The sequence below is a fragment of the Thamnophis sirtalis genome, unplaced genomic scaffold (assembly GCF_051295495.1).
Source record: "Thamnophis sirtalis isolate CommonGarterSnake01/CBP01778 unplaced genomic scaffold, rThaSir2_p1.2 scaffold_2, whole genome shotgun sequence".
Classification (NCBI taxonomy): domain Eukaryota; kingdom Metazoa; phylum Chordata; class Lepidosauria; order Squamata; family Natricidae; genus Thamnophis; species Thamnophis sirtalis.
The window spans coordinates 52,582,376-52,598,831 of record NW_028261382.1 but is presented as its reverse complement, the minus strand read 5'-3'; the positions used below and the strand labels follow the sequence as shown (position 1 = coordinate 52,598,831).

The 16,456-nt window shown below is 43.3% G+C and overlaps 1 protein-coding gene across 2 annotated transcripts in view; it reads left to right on the top strand.

The window, feature by feature from the left end:
- The window catches only part of MPHOSPH9 (M-phase phosphoprotein 9), a 43,127-nt gene extending 28,321 nt beyond the window's left edge, over window positions 1-14,806 (top strand). For both annotated transcript variants that reach the window (XM_087705527.1, XM_087705529.1), the window contains 11 exons: window positions 559-606; window positions 1,533-1,597; window positions 3,509-3,610; window positions 4,602-4,739; window positions 6,213-6,394; window positions 7,866-8,027; window positions 8,124-8,244; window positions 9,662-9,759; window positions 10,252-10,505; window positions 11,625-11,693; window positions 13,974-14,806. In XM_087705527.1, the coding sequence (XP_087561653.1) occupies window positions 559-606; window positions 1,533-1,597; window positions 3,509-3,610; window positions 4,602-4,739; window positions 6,213-6,394; window positions 7,866-8,027; window positions 8,124-8,244; window positions 9,662-9,759; window positions 10,252-10,505; window positions 11,625-11,693; window positions 13,974-14,075 (1,341 nt within the window). In that variant the 3' untranslated portion in view covers window positions 14,076-14,806. The remainder of the gene's footprint in view (window positions 1-558; window positions 607-1,532; window positions 1,598-3,508; window positions 3,611-4,601; window positions 4,740-6,212; window positions 6,395-7,865; window positions 8,028-8,123; window positions 8,245-9,661; window positions 9,760-10,251; window positions 10,506-11,624; window positions 11,694-13,973) is intronic.
- Window positions 14,807-16,456: the final 1,650 nt, after the last annotated feature.

Genomic DNA, 16,456 nt, shown 5'->3' with positions numbered 1-16,456 from the left:
TTCCTCACATGGAGATTACAGGTCTTTGCTCTTCCTGCTAGCTCAAAGTCACTTCAGTCCCTCCTTATTAAATAACTGCTTCTTGGCTCACACTCTAATGGACTGATAATGTGTGTAAGACTGATTTTTTTTTCTTAAATGCCAGCTAGAAATACCTCACAACAATCATAACCATCTTCATTTAACGACTCCATAATCCCTTGCGGCGGGTGGAGTCTGGGCAACTGAATGGAGCTAGCAGGGTGTTTACTGGCCGGATGCCTTTCCCTGTTGCCAGTATGGAGTTTTGTTTGGCAGATAAATTCTCACGGTGCCCAGAGAGAGAAATATCTGCCTCTCCCTAGGATTGAACTCACTAGCCTCCTGATTGGGAGGCGAGAGCTCCTCCTCTAGGCCACCACACCTCTCTTAAAGAAGTCATAACAATAAAAGGTGGAATTTGCTTAAATTCTGATTTGATCGCTGTGCTGGATGCTGCAATCTGTGCCGGCTTGTTTATTATTCTAGAATTTTGGAAATCTTACAAAATAATAAAAAAAAATGTTACTTTTCCGATAGCTTTTGGGAGAATACGAATCCCTCGGGAAGGAGCACGAACGAGTTAAGGTAAGCAGTCAATTTTTTTGCAGAGCTGAGTCCAAGAGGATTAAGAACCATATGGGCTTTAGCAGCTCCTTACTCGTGAGTAAAAGCAGGTGTATCTACCGTATTTTTCAGAGTATAAGATGCACCTCCCCCCCCAAAAAAAGAGGGTGAAAATCTGGGTGTGTCTTATATACTGAATTACAGCATTTTTGGCTTCCCGAAACCCCGCCTCCTTTGCCAAAATGGACATGCAGAGGGTTTGGGAGGCTTGCAAAGTGCTCCTGGGGGCTGGGGAGGGCAAAAATGAGCCTCCCAAAGCTTTGCATACCCCCCCCCCCTCTTTTTGTATTAAATGAGGCGTGCAGAGGGTTTGGGAGGCCTGCAGAGTGCAAAAACCTTTTTTTTTTTATTTACCTCTTCAAAATCATGGTGCGTCTTATACTCCAGTGCATCTTATAGTCCGAAAAATATGGTATTTCTCTCAGAAATAAGCTTTTTGCCCGCCAAATGTTTGTCCTTAGGAAAGTTGAATAACCCAGCCTTGTCAGCCGAATTTATCACGATCTTCTATATGTTTATTTAGACCGCTTAGATTCTCCTGTATCTGAAATAGTGGACAGCAGCCAGCTAAATGGCCCTCTAGAAACAAGGGAACTTGGGAAGAGAAAATTGCTCAAGCAGATAGTGAAACATCCACCTCAAAAAAAAAAGACACAGGGTAAATCAGTCGTGGTGGAGAATGCATCTCTCCTGATGGGTACTAAATATGTGATTAATTATTTGCCAAGGACAAGCGAAGAGAAGCCTTAGCAAAGTTTTTTTCTTCCCAGGGGAGCTGAAGACAAGTTGAATTAATACTCAGCCGATGAAAGAGGGATACTTAAATCATTCAGTGTTAGTAAAATCAGTGGTTGCCTTACCCTTAATGTTTTTTTTTTCTCCTTTAGGATTCTTTAAATATTACTGAGAACAAATTACTCGATGCGCACACTCAAATCTCTGATTTGAAGAGGTAATATTGGACCCTTTAATACTAGAAAAGCAATGAAACGACCAAAGATTCTCCAGTTTTTTAATTATTTTTATTTTTTGTTACACAGACAACAATGGGAAAGGGAGAGGATGGAAAGAAAAAGGGGGGGGGAGGGGAAACCCATCTTCACATACAATATGTCATTTAATCACAGGTGCATCCCTACTAAGTTTATACATCCCGTATCTCTCTATTGTAGATTCTCCAGTTTTTATATTATGAATTGCATTTTTATCAGCATATGTCACGATTGTTAACTGCGTCTTCATTGAGGGTTACTGTCCAGCAAAGTCGCTAAATCAAATCTAGCAAAAAACTAGTTTATAAAACTCTGGGCATAGACCTTTAATTAAAAAAAATATTTCAAGTTGAAAGGGAAATCCGACTTATTCTCTTTGTTTTATTCCAGTGTTTATCGTTTTCCAGAATTGTTGAGCGTTAGATCTTTGTCACCAAATATGGAAGAATGATTTAACCCAATTGTAACATTTCCAGCAGTTTTTATTTCTGAGAAAAGTTTTTTTAATTTTTTCTTAACATACATATAATATAATCCAAAGCACATCTATACATCTTAACAAACATTTTTTGAATATTCAATAGTACATCAGCTAACTACAGCTAGAATAGCATTTGCCCAATGCTGGAAACAAAATAATACCCCCCCGGATGAATTAGTGATAAAAAAAAACTTTGGATTGTGCAGAGATGGACAAATTAACACTGAAATTAAAAGATAAAGAAGAGTCGGAATATTATGAAATTTGGAACAATTGATACAAATGGCTGCAAAACAAGAATAAAATTAATTAAGCCAATAATAGATAGATAGATAGATAGATAGATAGATAGATAGATAGATAAATAGATAGATAGATATAGATAGATAGATAGATAGATAGATAGATAGATAGATAGATAGATAGAACTGTATAAAGGTGTGTAAATATAGAAGCGAAATATATACATGTACAGGTATGATGACATAACAATGTTGATGTAATGACTGTAAGGTGTAGAAGGGGAAAAAATAATAAAATCTGCTAATGAATATTCAATAGTACATCAATTCTTTTTGCCATTAAGCCTCCTCAATTTTTATTTGCTCTTCTGCTTTCCATATTATAGTCTATTTCATCTTCAGTTCTCCTCTTCTCCTTCTCTTCTCCTTTCTACCTTCTTCTTCCCTCGGCCCTCTCTCTCTTCTCTACTTTCCCTTGCTCTCTCCCTCTCCTCTCTTCCCACACCTTCCCTCTCTCCTGCTCTTTCCCTCCCTTCTACTTCCCTCTCTCCTGTCTCCTTTCTCCCTCTTTCTCTCTCTTTCTCTCCCTTCCATTCTCTATTTTACGTGGAGTATTTCCACCTTTCAGCAAACCCCATTTAATATCAATGGAATTGGTAATTATATTCCCAACGAAAGAAGCGAAAAAAGAACATGTTTTCCATATATTTCCAGCAGTTTTTAGAACCCTCTAGTCTAGAAACTAAAACTGGGATCATATACAGCAGTGGTGGTGAATCTTTTCGGCACCAAGTGCCCATACCAGAACGTGCGTGCGTGTGCTTGAGCTGAAGAGCTGGAAACCCCAAAGAGCAGCTGGCCGCCCCATGCATGCCTGTTTTTTGGGTTATTTGGGGGGCTGTTTTCAGGCCCATTTTCCGGGGAAAAAAACCCGAAAAACTGTCCAGAAAATGGCCCAGAAATCAGCCTAGTTTTTGGCCGTTTTCTGGTGCTCTGGTGCCCACAAAGACCAGCTGGCGCCAGAAGTGCAGCTGGTGACAGCGCGCGTGCTTACGGAGAGGGCTCTGCGTGTCACCTAACATTCGCCATCACGGATGTACAGTATTAACACAGGTAAAATTGATTTTGTTTTTCCTGCTTTCCTTTAGAACCGTCTCGAAACTGGAAACGCAGGTCAAGCAATTAGAACATGAAAACTCGCTCAAGTTTCGTTCTCTTGCCGAGGGACACTTCGGGCCATCTTACGCCAGGTGAGAAAGGAAGGATTATATCAGGGGTGAGAAAGTCACGTACTGAAACGCCTATTGTAATTTTAAGAGGAATGAAAAGGTAATTGACAGGGTTCCAAGTAACACGTCCATAACAAACAGGTCCCTCAAAGAATTGGTTTATTGGACATATCGTATTGGCACAGTTCTGGAAATAGCGTCTAATAAAGTCCGTGTCAGGCCTGCAGCGGTTCCTTTAAGAATCTTTGGCCTGCCACACACTCATTAAGGGAGGGGGGAATAGCAAGGGGTAGAATGTGTTGTTTTCAAAATAAAAAATTCCTTTCTAGAAGCTCAAGGTCATCTTTTGTCTCCGCACCTTTGCACCTGACCGGAAGCAGTTGGGCGTAGGTGCTAGCGTGGAAGAAGAAGATTGGACCATGTGATGGATTGTGGGTGTGGGGACAAGATCATGAACTTTTTTAACTGGGTGGGATTATGATGTCATTTCCAGAATTGGGATTTCATAGCATAATGCCAAGGTGTCTGATTTCTTAAATTGGAACTTTAAGGATCGTTTTGCCTTGGACTCTGATTTAATTCTACATGATACTTGGAACGCTGACATTATCCCATTTCTGGAAATGACATCAGAATTCCACCCAGTTAAAAGTTAATGTCCCCACACCCACAATCCATCACATGATCCAATCTTCTTCTTCTTCCACGCTGACATCCACACCCAGCTGCTTCCGGTCAGGTGTACTGGTGCGAAGACAAAAGATGACCTTGGGCTTCTCGAAAAGAATGAAAACAATAACACATTCCACATCCTACTCCTTTCTATTCCCCCCTCCCATCAACCATACTAAAGAAACAGCACAATGAAATAAGAGAAAGTGTGGCAGGCCAAAATTCTATAAGGAATATAATTGCAGGCCTGACAGTCTGCTCTTTTTTACCTTTAAAACATGAAAAGTTACATCCTCTACTCAAATTCTTCATTACTCCCTGCTCCTCTTTGTCCTCGCAGCAAATTAGAAAGCTTTGACGTGAGCAGGAGAAAGTGGCTGATCCCAGGATCCGAATTTTCAATCTTCACCGGTCAGCCGTTGGCGGCTCAAGAGACTCCCAGCGATAATCGACTGGAAAAAGAATTCGCCTCTCCTAGGTAAGGAATATTTCCCCCCCCCCAAGATGTTCGCTTGCTTGTTTATTCATATCACAAAGCATCACAAATAAAGGCATGCTACACAATATGTTATAGGGACGCAGCGGCTCGGTGGTTAAGACGCTGAGCTTGTCAATCAGAAGGTTGGCAGTTCGGCGGTTCAAATCCTTAGCACCGTGTAATGTTACTTGTCCCAGCTTCTGCCAACCGAGCAGTTCGAAAGCACCTAAAAATGCAAGTAGAAAAATAGGAACCACCTTTGGTGGGAAGGGAACAACGTTCTGTGCTCCTTCGGCGTTGAGTCATGCCGGCCACATGACCACGGAGACGTCTTCGGACAGCGCTGGCTCTCTGGCTTTGAAACGGAGATGAGCACCGCCCCCTAGAGTCGGGAACGACTAGCTCATAAGTGCGAGGGGAACCTTTGTTTATTGTTCTGTTGTGTATTGTTCTGTTGTGTATTGTGTATTGTTCTGTTCATCTTTTTTATTTCTTATTTGTACCACTTCCCTTGACTTGGATTGTGAGCCGCCCTGAGTCCCCCTTCGGGGAAAAGGGCGGCATATAAATGAAATAAATTCAATTCAAATTCAATTCAATACCTTTTACCTTACATGATATAAAATTTAAAATATAAAATACAAGATTAAAATATGAGCAAGTTAAACACAGATCTTGCCCAGAAACTAGTAACATTAATTGCATTCCGTCATGTTGCCGTGAGATAGAATAGAATAGAATAACAGAGTTGGAAGGGACCCTGGAGGTCTTCTAGTCCAACCCCCTGCCTAGGCAGGAAACTCTACACCACTTCAGACAAATGGTTATCCAACATCTTCTTTAAAACTTCCAGTGTTGGGGCATTCACTACTTCTGGAGGCAACTTCTATTCCACTGGTTAATTGTTCTCACTGTCGGGAAATTTCTCCTCAAGAGATCCTCAAGTGTACCGTGTTTGGGGCAGAAAGGGCAGGTGTACATATGTGTTGTTGTTTGCATGTCACCACAATCACAAAGAGCAAAAGCCAGCAGAGAGCCCCATTTGTTCAGAGTGTCTCTGGATCTCGTATCCGTGCGCGGTCTTATTCTAACGATTTCTAGGCTTCCCAGCTCTCATCAGATCCAGGTGCCAGCTCCTCCATTGCTTCTCAGATGAAAATAATTGGCATTAAAAACTGTTCCCCTCTGAGAATCAATAGCTTGAAGATTCTATCGTGGAGTTAAAATGTTTGTGTCCTGGTTGGGCTGAGAGAACTCTGAAATGCTTTTTTCCCAGTGCCTTTTATTCCCTATCTACAATGAATACATTCCAGATTAAGTTATTTCAGTTCCGAAAAAGAAAACTTCCCCCGTGGTTACGGTGTGAGGATTAAATCCCAATCATTTAAATCTGGTTTGAATCTGGGGAAAGAAACAACTGCTGTGGCAAACTTTTCAGTGGTGGGATGACCAGGCTTCCCCCCCTCTTTCTAGGCATCGTTCTCCTCCAGAGAAGGAGTCCTCTCCAGATTTCCTCCTCACCAGCGAAGCCATTCAGAAAGAGATCAAAAGTCAAGAAATCCCCATTCTCAAAGCCTTTAAGGAATTCGAAGAAAGGAAAGCTTTGAAGAACCGAGAGGCCCAGGCAGAAAAAGGGCCCACAGCAGAAACCAGCAGTAAGTGGCTTTTTTAATTATTTATTTTCATTCTCTTCTATTTCTTCCTGGGAACGAGAATTGTTCCCTAAGGAATTAAAAAAAAGTACCGTATTTTTCGGAGTATAAGACACACCTATTCCCCCCCCCAAAAAAGAGGAAACAGCATTTTTGGCCTCCCGAAACCCTGCCTTGCGCATCCCGTTTTTGGCAAAAATGGACACGCAGAGGGCTTGGGAGGCCTGCAAAAGTGCTCCTGGGGGCTGGGGAGGGTAAAACCGAATGAAAATGGGCCCATTTTTCACAAAAACGGGGCTGTTTTTGCCTTCCCCAGCCCCCAGGAGCACTCTACAGGCCTCCCACACCCTCGGCACGCCCCGTTTTTGTGAAAAGTGGGCCCCTTTTTTCACCTCCCAATTCCCCCCACAGGTCGCATTTTTGCCCTCCACGGCCCCCAGGAGCAATTTGCAGGATTCTCAAACTCTTTGCATGGCTCTTTTTCACAAAAAACGGGGCATGCAGAGTATTTGGGAGGCCTGCAGAGTGCTCCTGGGGGATGGGGAGGGCAAATATAAATATATATATATATTTAAATTTACTTCTTCAAAATCTTGTTGCGTCTTATACTCCGGTGCATCTTATACGGTGTTCCTTACCTGGGAGAATTGTGCTGGCTCACATCTAGATGAAAAGAGAACTCTTGTGTAGAGCCCAAGGCCTTTCTAATGGTTGTACAGACATCCCAGATGCACTGAAACCAATATTCAGTGTATCCACAATTTCATTTTGCTTCTCCGAATATTTTTTGGTGGTGTTATTGTCAGCACATTTCTCTACACGCGTCCCATATACATAGATGTTGTGGCCCAGCAGGAGCCGTTGGAGCTGCCACCAGACTCCGACAGCGAGGGGCCCTATGAGTCGGCTCTGGAGGATGTGGAGGACCCTGGACAGGGTTCCGACTCCGAGCAGGGCGCAGAGAGGCTGGTTAGCTACCAGGAGGCGCCTGAGCCTTAGACCAGTGGGGAGGAGACAAGGGAGTGTGATCCCGACGTCATGCATTGGAGCAGTGGGGACGAGACAAGGGAGTTGATCCTGGATGCCCGGCAACGGAGAGCTAAAAAGGAACAGTTACAGAATTACAGGAGATAATTGCACTCAGCTGGTGGTAATTAGGCTCCTCTCAAGACTATAAAAGGAATGATTGTGCACACGCCCTTTGCAGGAGTCAACGTATTCACTAAAGTTGGAGAACTCTCATGGCTAGCTTGGCAGGCTGGATTGCTGCCAAGGTTAGTCTGTGCTGGATTGCTGCCAAGGTCCTGTCTGTGTGTTAATAAATCCTTGAAGTATCTTTGTCGCGGCGTGCTTTGGTGTAGGACGACGGGGGGTCAGAACACGTAGATAATGAAAATCCGATTTCATGTGGTTGGAAAAAGACCCCCAATACCTTCCTGAGTGAAACCCTCTCCTCTGCCTTTGCTTATTTCAGAAACAGCCCTTCGGGGTCCAGTTGGGTTCGCCGAGAGGTCCTTGGGCACGAGCCGTTCGCCCGAGAAGAGCAAAGAGCAGCCGAGGCACAAAAAACTCAACTCCTCCAATACCCAGCGATCTTCCTCGCTCCCACCTTCAAACAGGAAGACAAACACACCAAGTAAAAGATTTGGGGGTGGTGTCTTAATTTGCCGTTGTTGCTTTTTTTAACCTTCTCTTAAGTTTTAAGGAATCCTGCCCCCCTTTCTCTTTGCAGCCAAGCGAGAGACCATGTTGACTCCGGTGGCTGTGACCTACAGCCCCAAGCGCTCCCCCAAAGAAAATTTGTCTCAGGGGTTCAGCCACTTTCTCAGCAGGAATGAAGACATGATGACCAGGTATTGTCTCCCCGAGCCAAGTAGATCTTCTAGTTATTTTGGTCAAGTTTCTCATTCGCTTCGTGCTTTCTTCAATGGAGAAAAAGGGACGCGGTGGCTCGGCGGCTAAAGACGCTGAGCTTGTCGATCAGAAAGGTCGGCAGTTCGGCGGTTCGAATCCCGAGCGCAGCATAACAGAGTGAGCTCCCGTGACTCGTCCCAGCTTCTGCTAACCCAGCAGTTCGAAAGCATGTTAAAAATGCAAGTAGAAAAATCATATCTTAAAGACCACTCAAATGAGAGATATAAACGAGACTGGAAAAAAATGGATCGACTATATACAAAATAAATACGGGACCAAGAAACTCCAGTTAGCCTATGCTTAAGATCAGAAATGATTTAAATTGTTTAAAGTTAGTTCAGCAAGAAGAAGCTAAGGTCAATGCAGAATGTCATTAATTTCTTTATTTCTTTTTTTTTTTTCTTCAATAGATTTTAGACTGTGTTTGTTAGAAATCCATACCGTGTACGGGTTCTGGGAAGTCCAGGGGGGGGGGAAGGAGGAGGGGGGTTGGGGGGGTGGAGGGAGGGAGGGGCATACAAAAAAATTGTACTTCAATGTTTTAATGATTGACGAATGATGAAATATTTGTGTTTTTTAAAAAGAAATAAAACCTTTTTAAAAGTAAAAAAAACAAAACATAAAAAAAAATGCAAGTAGAAAAATAGGAGCCACGTTTGGTGGGAAGGGAACAGCCTTCCATGCGCCTTTGGTGTTGAGTCATGCTGGCCACATGACCACGGAGACGTCTTCGGACAACGCTGGCTCTTCGGCTTTGAAAGGGAGATGAGCACCGCCCCCTAGAGTTGGGAACGACTAGCATATATGTGCAAGGGGAAACTTTTACCTTTACGTTCTTAAATGGAGGGGAAATGGCCTTTAGAAACTTACTCAGGTAGTCCTCAACTTACGACCAGAATTGAGCTCAACATTTCTGTCGCTCAGCGAGACATTTGTTAAGGGAGTTTGGCCCTGTTTTATGGCCGTTCTTGCTGCATGCGTTAAGTGAATCCCTGCAGTTCTCAAAATTAATAGTACGGTTGTTAAGTGAACCTGGCTTCAACATGGAGACTGGCCTTGTCAGAAGGTCGCAAAAGGGGATCCCAGGACGTAAAGGTGAGTCAGCTGCCAAGCGTCCCAACGTAAATCCCGAGGCCATGGGGATGCTGCAGAGGTAATAAGTGTGAAAAGCGGTCCTCTTTTTTTTCAGCGCCGTTGTAACTTTGAACCGTCACTAAACAAACTGTTGTAACGCGAGGTGTTGATTCAGTATCACAAGGAAGGGAAATGTCAGTTTTAGCATTCCGCCCTTGGGAAGGGAGCGAGAGGGGATCCTCACCTCCTTTCAAGGAACTTCCTTCTTGTTTTCGGCACCAGATTCGATATCCGCTTGGACGAGGTCACCGCTGCCCCTGCAGTGCAGTACGGCAGCCCACGGAAACGGCTTCAGTTTGGCTCGGGAGGCGAACCGCAAGGTAAATTTCCCACCATGCACACAATGGGAACAGGCTCCAGCTGTTCTTCTGCCTCGCTGATATCTGACTCCGAAGGCAGCTGATAACCGGCATACGGCCCTGGCCCCCTCTCTGCCTCCGACACAGAGCCCTCCGCAGAGCCTCCCCCAGACTCCAGGACTGGCCCAGGTTCCTCCCCAACCCTCCTCACTCTCCGAATCGGCTGCCAGATCCATTGGTTGCTAGCGGGCTGCAACAATATGGATGCCAGGATTCCCAAATTGTTGGCTTTGCCAACATTACGAAAGAATAATAGAGTTGGAAGGGACCTTGGAGGTCTTCTAGTCCAACCCCCTGCTCAGGCATGAAATCCTGTAACGCTTCAGACAAGCATCTATCCGATCTCTTCTTAAAAGCTTCCACATTCTCTGAGTGTGAATCCGGGCCGGGCGGTGTGTGTGTGTGTCGATTTATAATCAGACCTCTCTCGTTTTTTGTGGGACGGACGGACAGGACCGCAGCCTAGCCGCCTAGAAACCCGCAGAGGCCCGAAGTCTTCCTCCTACCCACAACCTCTGCACTCCAGAGCAAGCAGGGATTTGTTGAGGGACAGTTACGAAGAGGGCTGCTCCGCCGACACCAGCGAGATGAGCTCCTCTGTGTCAGCGCCAGCTCCCTACGAGCCCGAATTCAAGTACGTTTCCTGGATTAAGACCTTGGCGGAGACCGAACGGCTTTTTGACGAGCTGTCGCAAGAAAAGCAACAGGTAGAACGGAGACACGTTGGCTTCTCTTCCCTCGGCCCTTCCTTCACGCTTCAGGCGGGACTAGAACTCACCGTCTCCTGGTGATTGGGCCAAAGTCACCCAGTTGGCTTTCCCTCTTAAGGCGGGGCTAGAACTCACCGTCTCCTGGTGATTGGGCCAAAGTCACCCAGTTGGCTTTCACGCTTAAGGCGGGGCTAGAACTCACCGTCTCCTGGTGATTGGGCCAAAGTCACCCAGTTGGCTTTCCCTCTTAAGGCGGGACTAGAACTCACCGTCTCCTGGTGATTGGGCCAAAGTCAACCAGTTGGCTTTCCCTCTTAAGGCGGGACTAGAACTCACCGTCTCCTGGTGATTGGGCCAAAGTCACCCAGTTGGCTTTCCCTCTTAAGGCGGGACTAGAACTCACTGTCTCCTGGTGATTGGGCCAAAGTCACCCAGTTGGCTTTCTCTCTTAAGGCGGGACTAGAACTCACCGTCTCCTGGTGATTGGGCCAAAGTCGCCCAGTTGGCTTTCACGCTTAAGGCAGGGCTAGAACTCACCATCTCCTGATGATTGGGCCAAAGTCGCCAGTTGGCTTTCCCTCTTAAGGCGGGACTAGAACTCACCGTCTCCTGGTGATTGGGCCAAAGTCAACCAGTTGGCTTTCCCTCTTAAGGGGGGACTAGAACTCACCGTCTCCTGTTGATTGGGCCAAAGTCGCCCAGTTGGCTTTCACGCTTAAGGCGGGACTAGAACTCACCGTCTCCTGTTGATTGGGCCAAAGTCGCCCAGTTGGCTTTCACGCTTAAGGCGGGACTAGAACTCACCGTCTCCTGTTGATTGGGCCAAAGTCGCCCAGTTGGCTTTCACGCTTAAGGCGGGACTAGAACTCACCGTCTCCTGTTGATTGGGCCAAAGTCACCCAGTTGGCTTTCACGCTTAAGGCAGGGCTAGAACTCACTGTCTCCTGATGATTGGGCCAAAGTCGCCAGTTGGCTTTCCCTCTTAAGGCGGGACTAGAACTCACCGTCTCCTGGTGATTGGGCCAAAGTCGCCAGTTGGCTTTCCCTCTTAAGGCGGGACTAGAACTCCCCATTTTTTAAAGCATTCCCTCTTTCCCAATGTTTCCGTGCTGATAGATTGAATCCCAGCTGAGCCGAATTCCTTGCGCGGGAGGAAGGATGAATCTCCAGGCCCGGATAAATCAGGTATTTCCGTCTTCTTGGGTCTCTGGGATTAAGTGCGGTGCGCCTGCCTGCAGCCCGTCCTGGGTTTAGGGCAACAATTGGGGAACCGGAATTTCCACCGCTGAGCGAGACGGTTGTTAAATGAATCACGCCCGATCTTAGGACCTTTGTTGTTACGGTTTGGAAGTAAATAAATTGGTAATATTTACTTGTGAAATTTATTTGGCACCCATCTCGTATCCGACGACTTTGGGTGGCAAATAAATGATCTCCTTTGTTGGGCGAAACACACAGTCTTTAAATGAATCCGACTTCCTCTGAATTGGCTTGTCGGATGCTGGGCAGGTTGTGAGTGTCAAATATATTGACCCCGACACGCTGCAATCCTGGTGAAGCATCTGAATTTTGATGATATGACCCTGGGAATGCTATGACGGTCGTAAGTAAGAAGACGGATTGCAGATCCCATTTTTCCCCTCCATCGAATTTTTATTTTTTATAACCTTTATACATATCAGTGGGTGAATGGTGTGGTAACTGCGTAACATACATTTCAGTGCACAAAAACATAGTCTTATTATTCCTAAATAGTACATTTCATTTCCATTATTCCATATCTACACGTGCCTTTTAATTAGCACCTTTCATTTCTGAACCATCTTTCTGTCCTTTTGTATATTAATATATAATTATTAATAAACCTATTAATATATAATTATTATTACTCCCCACTATTTTCTATCCCTATTTTAACTACCCCCCCCTCACTTTCATATCGCTATAATATTCAAAGATGTGTTTTCCACCTATTTTGTTGTTCATATTTCCTTAGTTAAAACAAAAGTTCCCCCCCTTCATTCTTCCATTATTCAATATCTCTTTATACAGTTTTAGTATCAATCACAATCATTTGTACTTTTAAGAGTACTTATATCCTTTCCAGTTCTTCAATCCATACCATTCAACATGATAGCAGTGTTCCAATATCTCAGGGGTTGCCCCAAAGAAGAGGGAGTCAAGCTATTCTCCAAAGCACCTGAGGGCAGGACAAGAAGCAATGGGTGGAAACTAATCAAGGAGAGAAGCAACTTGGAACTGAGGAGAAATTTTTGATAGTTAGAACAATTAACCAGTGGAACAACTTGCCTCCAGAAGTTGTGAATGCCCCAACACTGGAAGTTTTTAAGAAGATGTTGCATAGCCATTTGTCTGAAACGGTATAGGGTTTCCTGCCTAGGCAGGGGGCTGGACTAGAAGACCTCCAAGGTCCCTTCCAACTCTGCTATTGTATTGTATTGCATTGATGTAGAAAAGATGTGGAGACTCTAGAAAGAGTACAGAGAAGAGCAACAAAGAGGATGAGGGGACTCGAGGTTAAAACATAGGAAGAACGATTGCAGGAACTGGGTGTGTCTAGTTTAATGAAAAGAAGGACTAGGGGAGACATGATAGCAGTCTTCCAATATCTCAAGGGTTGCCCCAAAAGAAGGGGGAGTCAAGCTATTCTCCAAAGCACCTGAGGGTAGGACAAGAAGCAATGGGTGGAAACTAATCAAGGAGAGAAGCAACTTAGAACTAAGGAAAAACTTCCAAACAATTAATCAATGGAACAACTTGCCTCCAGAAGTTGTGGATGCTCCAACACTGGAAGCCTTTAAGAAGATGCTGGATAGCCATTTGTCTGAAGTGGTGTAGGGTTTCCTGCCTAGGCAGGGGGCTGGACTAGAAGACCTCCAAGGTCCCTTCCAACCCTTGTTATTCTATTCTATTATTAATACACATGTTTAGATTAATATATATTAATCTAAATATATATTAATCTAATTAAGAGCCGAGGTGGCGCAGTGGTTAAATGCAGCACTGCAGGCTACTTCAGCTGACTGCTAGTTCAGCAGTTCAGTGGTTCAAATCTCACCGGCTCAGGGTTGACTCAGCCTTCCATCCTTCCGAGGTGGGTCAAATGAGGACCCGGATTGTTGTTGGGGGCGATGTGCTGACTCTGTAAACCGCTTAGAGAGGGCTGAAAGCCCTATGAAGCGGTATAGAAGTCTAACTGCTATTGCTATTTATATCAGATCCCTTTTTTCAGTCTTGTTGCAACCTCCAAGCAAATATCTGTAGTTCTTAAAGAGTTGGCTCTCGAGCTGTGTCCATAACAGACCATGATTTCATCCAGATCACAAAAGCCCGTAAAAGCCAAACCCCGAATGTCAGTTCCAGAATCATCGTGGTCTCCCCCCCCCCCCGCCCCCGGATTCTCTCTGGATCCCTGAACACCTTTCTCTGAATGTTCCCCCTCAGGAAACTCTGGAGGATCGCCTGGAAAGAATCAACCGAGAACTGGGATCCATCCGCATGACGCTGAAGAGGTTCCAGGTCTTGCGCACCTCCGCCAACACCTGACGATGGCCTGACTTCGTCAGATGTACACACCCTCTTTATTTGCACTAAGGTTTAATAATGATGCACTCTGAAAACGCAAAGCGGTTTTGTATTTTTCTAAACTCTCCCCCAGTTTTTGCAATCATGTCCTCTTTACACACACACCCAAACCCCAATGTTTTGTACTGAGCCACATATTTTCCAAAAAAAAAACCCCCTATTTTTGTTATACCGGAAGGAATCGAACTGTTGGCGGGTTTTGTTTTGTTTTTTGTATTTTGCTACTTTTGAAGACGTGATTTTTTTTTTTTAAACAGACCCGAATTCTTTCTAAGACGCCGAGTTTTTGAGACGTTGATCGTGTCGTTGACTGATTGTGATGGTGCTCGCCACTTTTAGAGGGTAGGAGCCCAGCTTCTGCGACATACGTGCGCAGTGCGGACTTTAAAAAAAAAAAAATCGATGCTAACGGGACACACAGCTTAGGGAAGTGAGCTGCAAGGAAACATTTCTTAGCGTAGCATTTTCAGAAAGGCATTTTCCTAAGCTCCTTTGCTGAGTTACAGCTCAGTGTTACCCACAAAGGAATCGAGGAAGGTTGGGGGGGGGAGGGACACCCTCTTTTTCAGTATCCATCCCATTGCCTTCCAGGGAGTCCGAGAGAGATCCGAAGTTCTCTTTTTAAACCACTAGCTTTTATTCGGCATGTTTTGTCACGGAAGTATGAATTAAAATTAAGTGTCTAAAGAGAAGTTGTTTGGACTGTGGTTTTTTAAACCCTCCGTTGCTTCCTCCTTGCCTTTGCCATCACAGTTTGAAGCCCAGGTAATTGTCCATGCATAGTTCCCCTAATGGTAAAGATTTTTCAGTGTGTATGTGACACCGAACCAGGTTGGTCTGTCTATCCTAGCTAGATATAGATTAGATAGATTATAGGTAGATGAGGGAGAGGAATACAGACAGACAGACAGACAGAGGTAGAACGATTAGATAGATAGATAGATAGATGATAGATAGATAGATAGATAGATAGATAGATAGATAGATAGATGATAGATAAGGAGGTAGAGAGGATTGATAGATGAGATTGATTAGATAGGGAGGTAGAGAGATAGGGAGGTAGAGAGATAGGGAGGTAGATAGATGATAGATAGATGATAGATAGATAGATAGATAGATAGATAGATAGATAGATAGATAGATAGATAGATAGATAGATAGATGATAGATGATAGATAGATAGATAGATGATAGATAGATGATAGATAGATAGGTGATAGATAGATAGATAGATAGATAGATAGATAGATAGATAGATAGATAGATAGATAGATAGATAAGGAGGTAGAGAGAATAGATAGATGAGATTGATTAGATAGATATAGATAGATAGATAGATAGATAGATAGATAGATAGATAGATAGATAGATAGATAGATAAAATAGATGATAGATAGATAGATGATAGATAGATATAGATAGATGATAGATAGATAGATGATAGATAGATAGGTGATAGATAGATAGATAGATAGATAGATAGATAGATAGATAGATAAGGAGGTAGAGAGAATAGATAGATGAGATTGATTAGATAGATATAGATAGATAGATAGATAGATAAAATAGATGATAGATAGATAGATAATAGATAGATATAGATAGATAGATAGATAGATAGATAGATAGATAGATAGATAGATAGATAGATAGATAGATAGATAAGGAGGTAGAATAGATAGATGAGATTGATTAGATAGATAGATATAGATAGATAGATAGATAGATAAAATGATAGATAGATAGATAGATAGATAGATAGATAGATAGATAGATAGATAGATAGATAGGGAGGTAGAATAGATAGATGAGATTGATTAGATAGAGATAGATAGATAAAATAGATGATAGATAGATAGATAGATAGATAGATAGATAGATAGATAAGGAGGTAGAATAGATAGATGAGATTGATTAGATAGATATAGATAGATAGATAGATAAAATAGATGATAGATAGATAGATGATAGATAGATAGATAGATAGATAGATAGATAGATAGATAGATAGATAGATAGATAAAATAGATGATAGATAGATAGATAGATAGATAGATAGATAGATAGATAAGGAGGTAGAGAGAATAGATAGATGAGATTGATTAGATAGATATAGATAGATAGATAGATAGATAGATAGATAGATAGATAGATAAAATAGATGATTGATAGATAGATAGATAGATAGATAATAGATAGATATAGATAGATAGATAGATAGATAGATAGATAAGGAGGTAGAATAGATAGATGAGATTGATTAGATAGATAGATATAGATAGATAGATAAAATGATAGATAGATAGATAGATAGATAGATAGATAGATAGATAGATAGATAG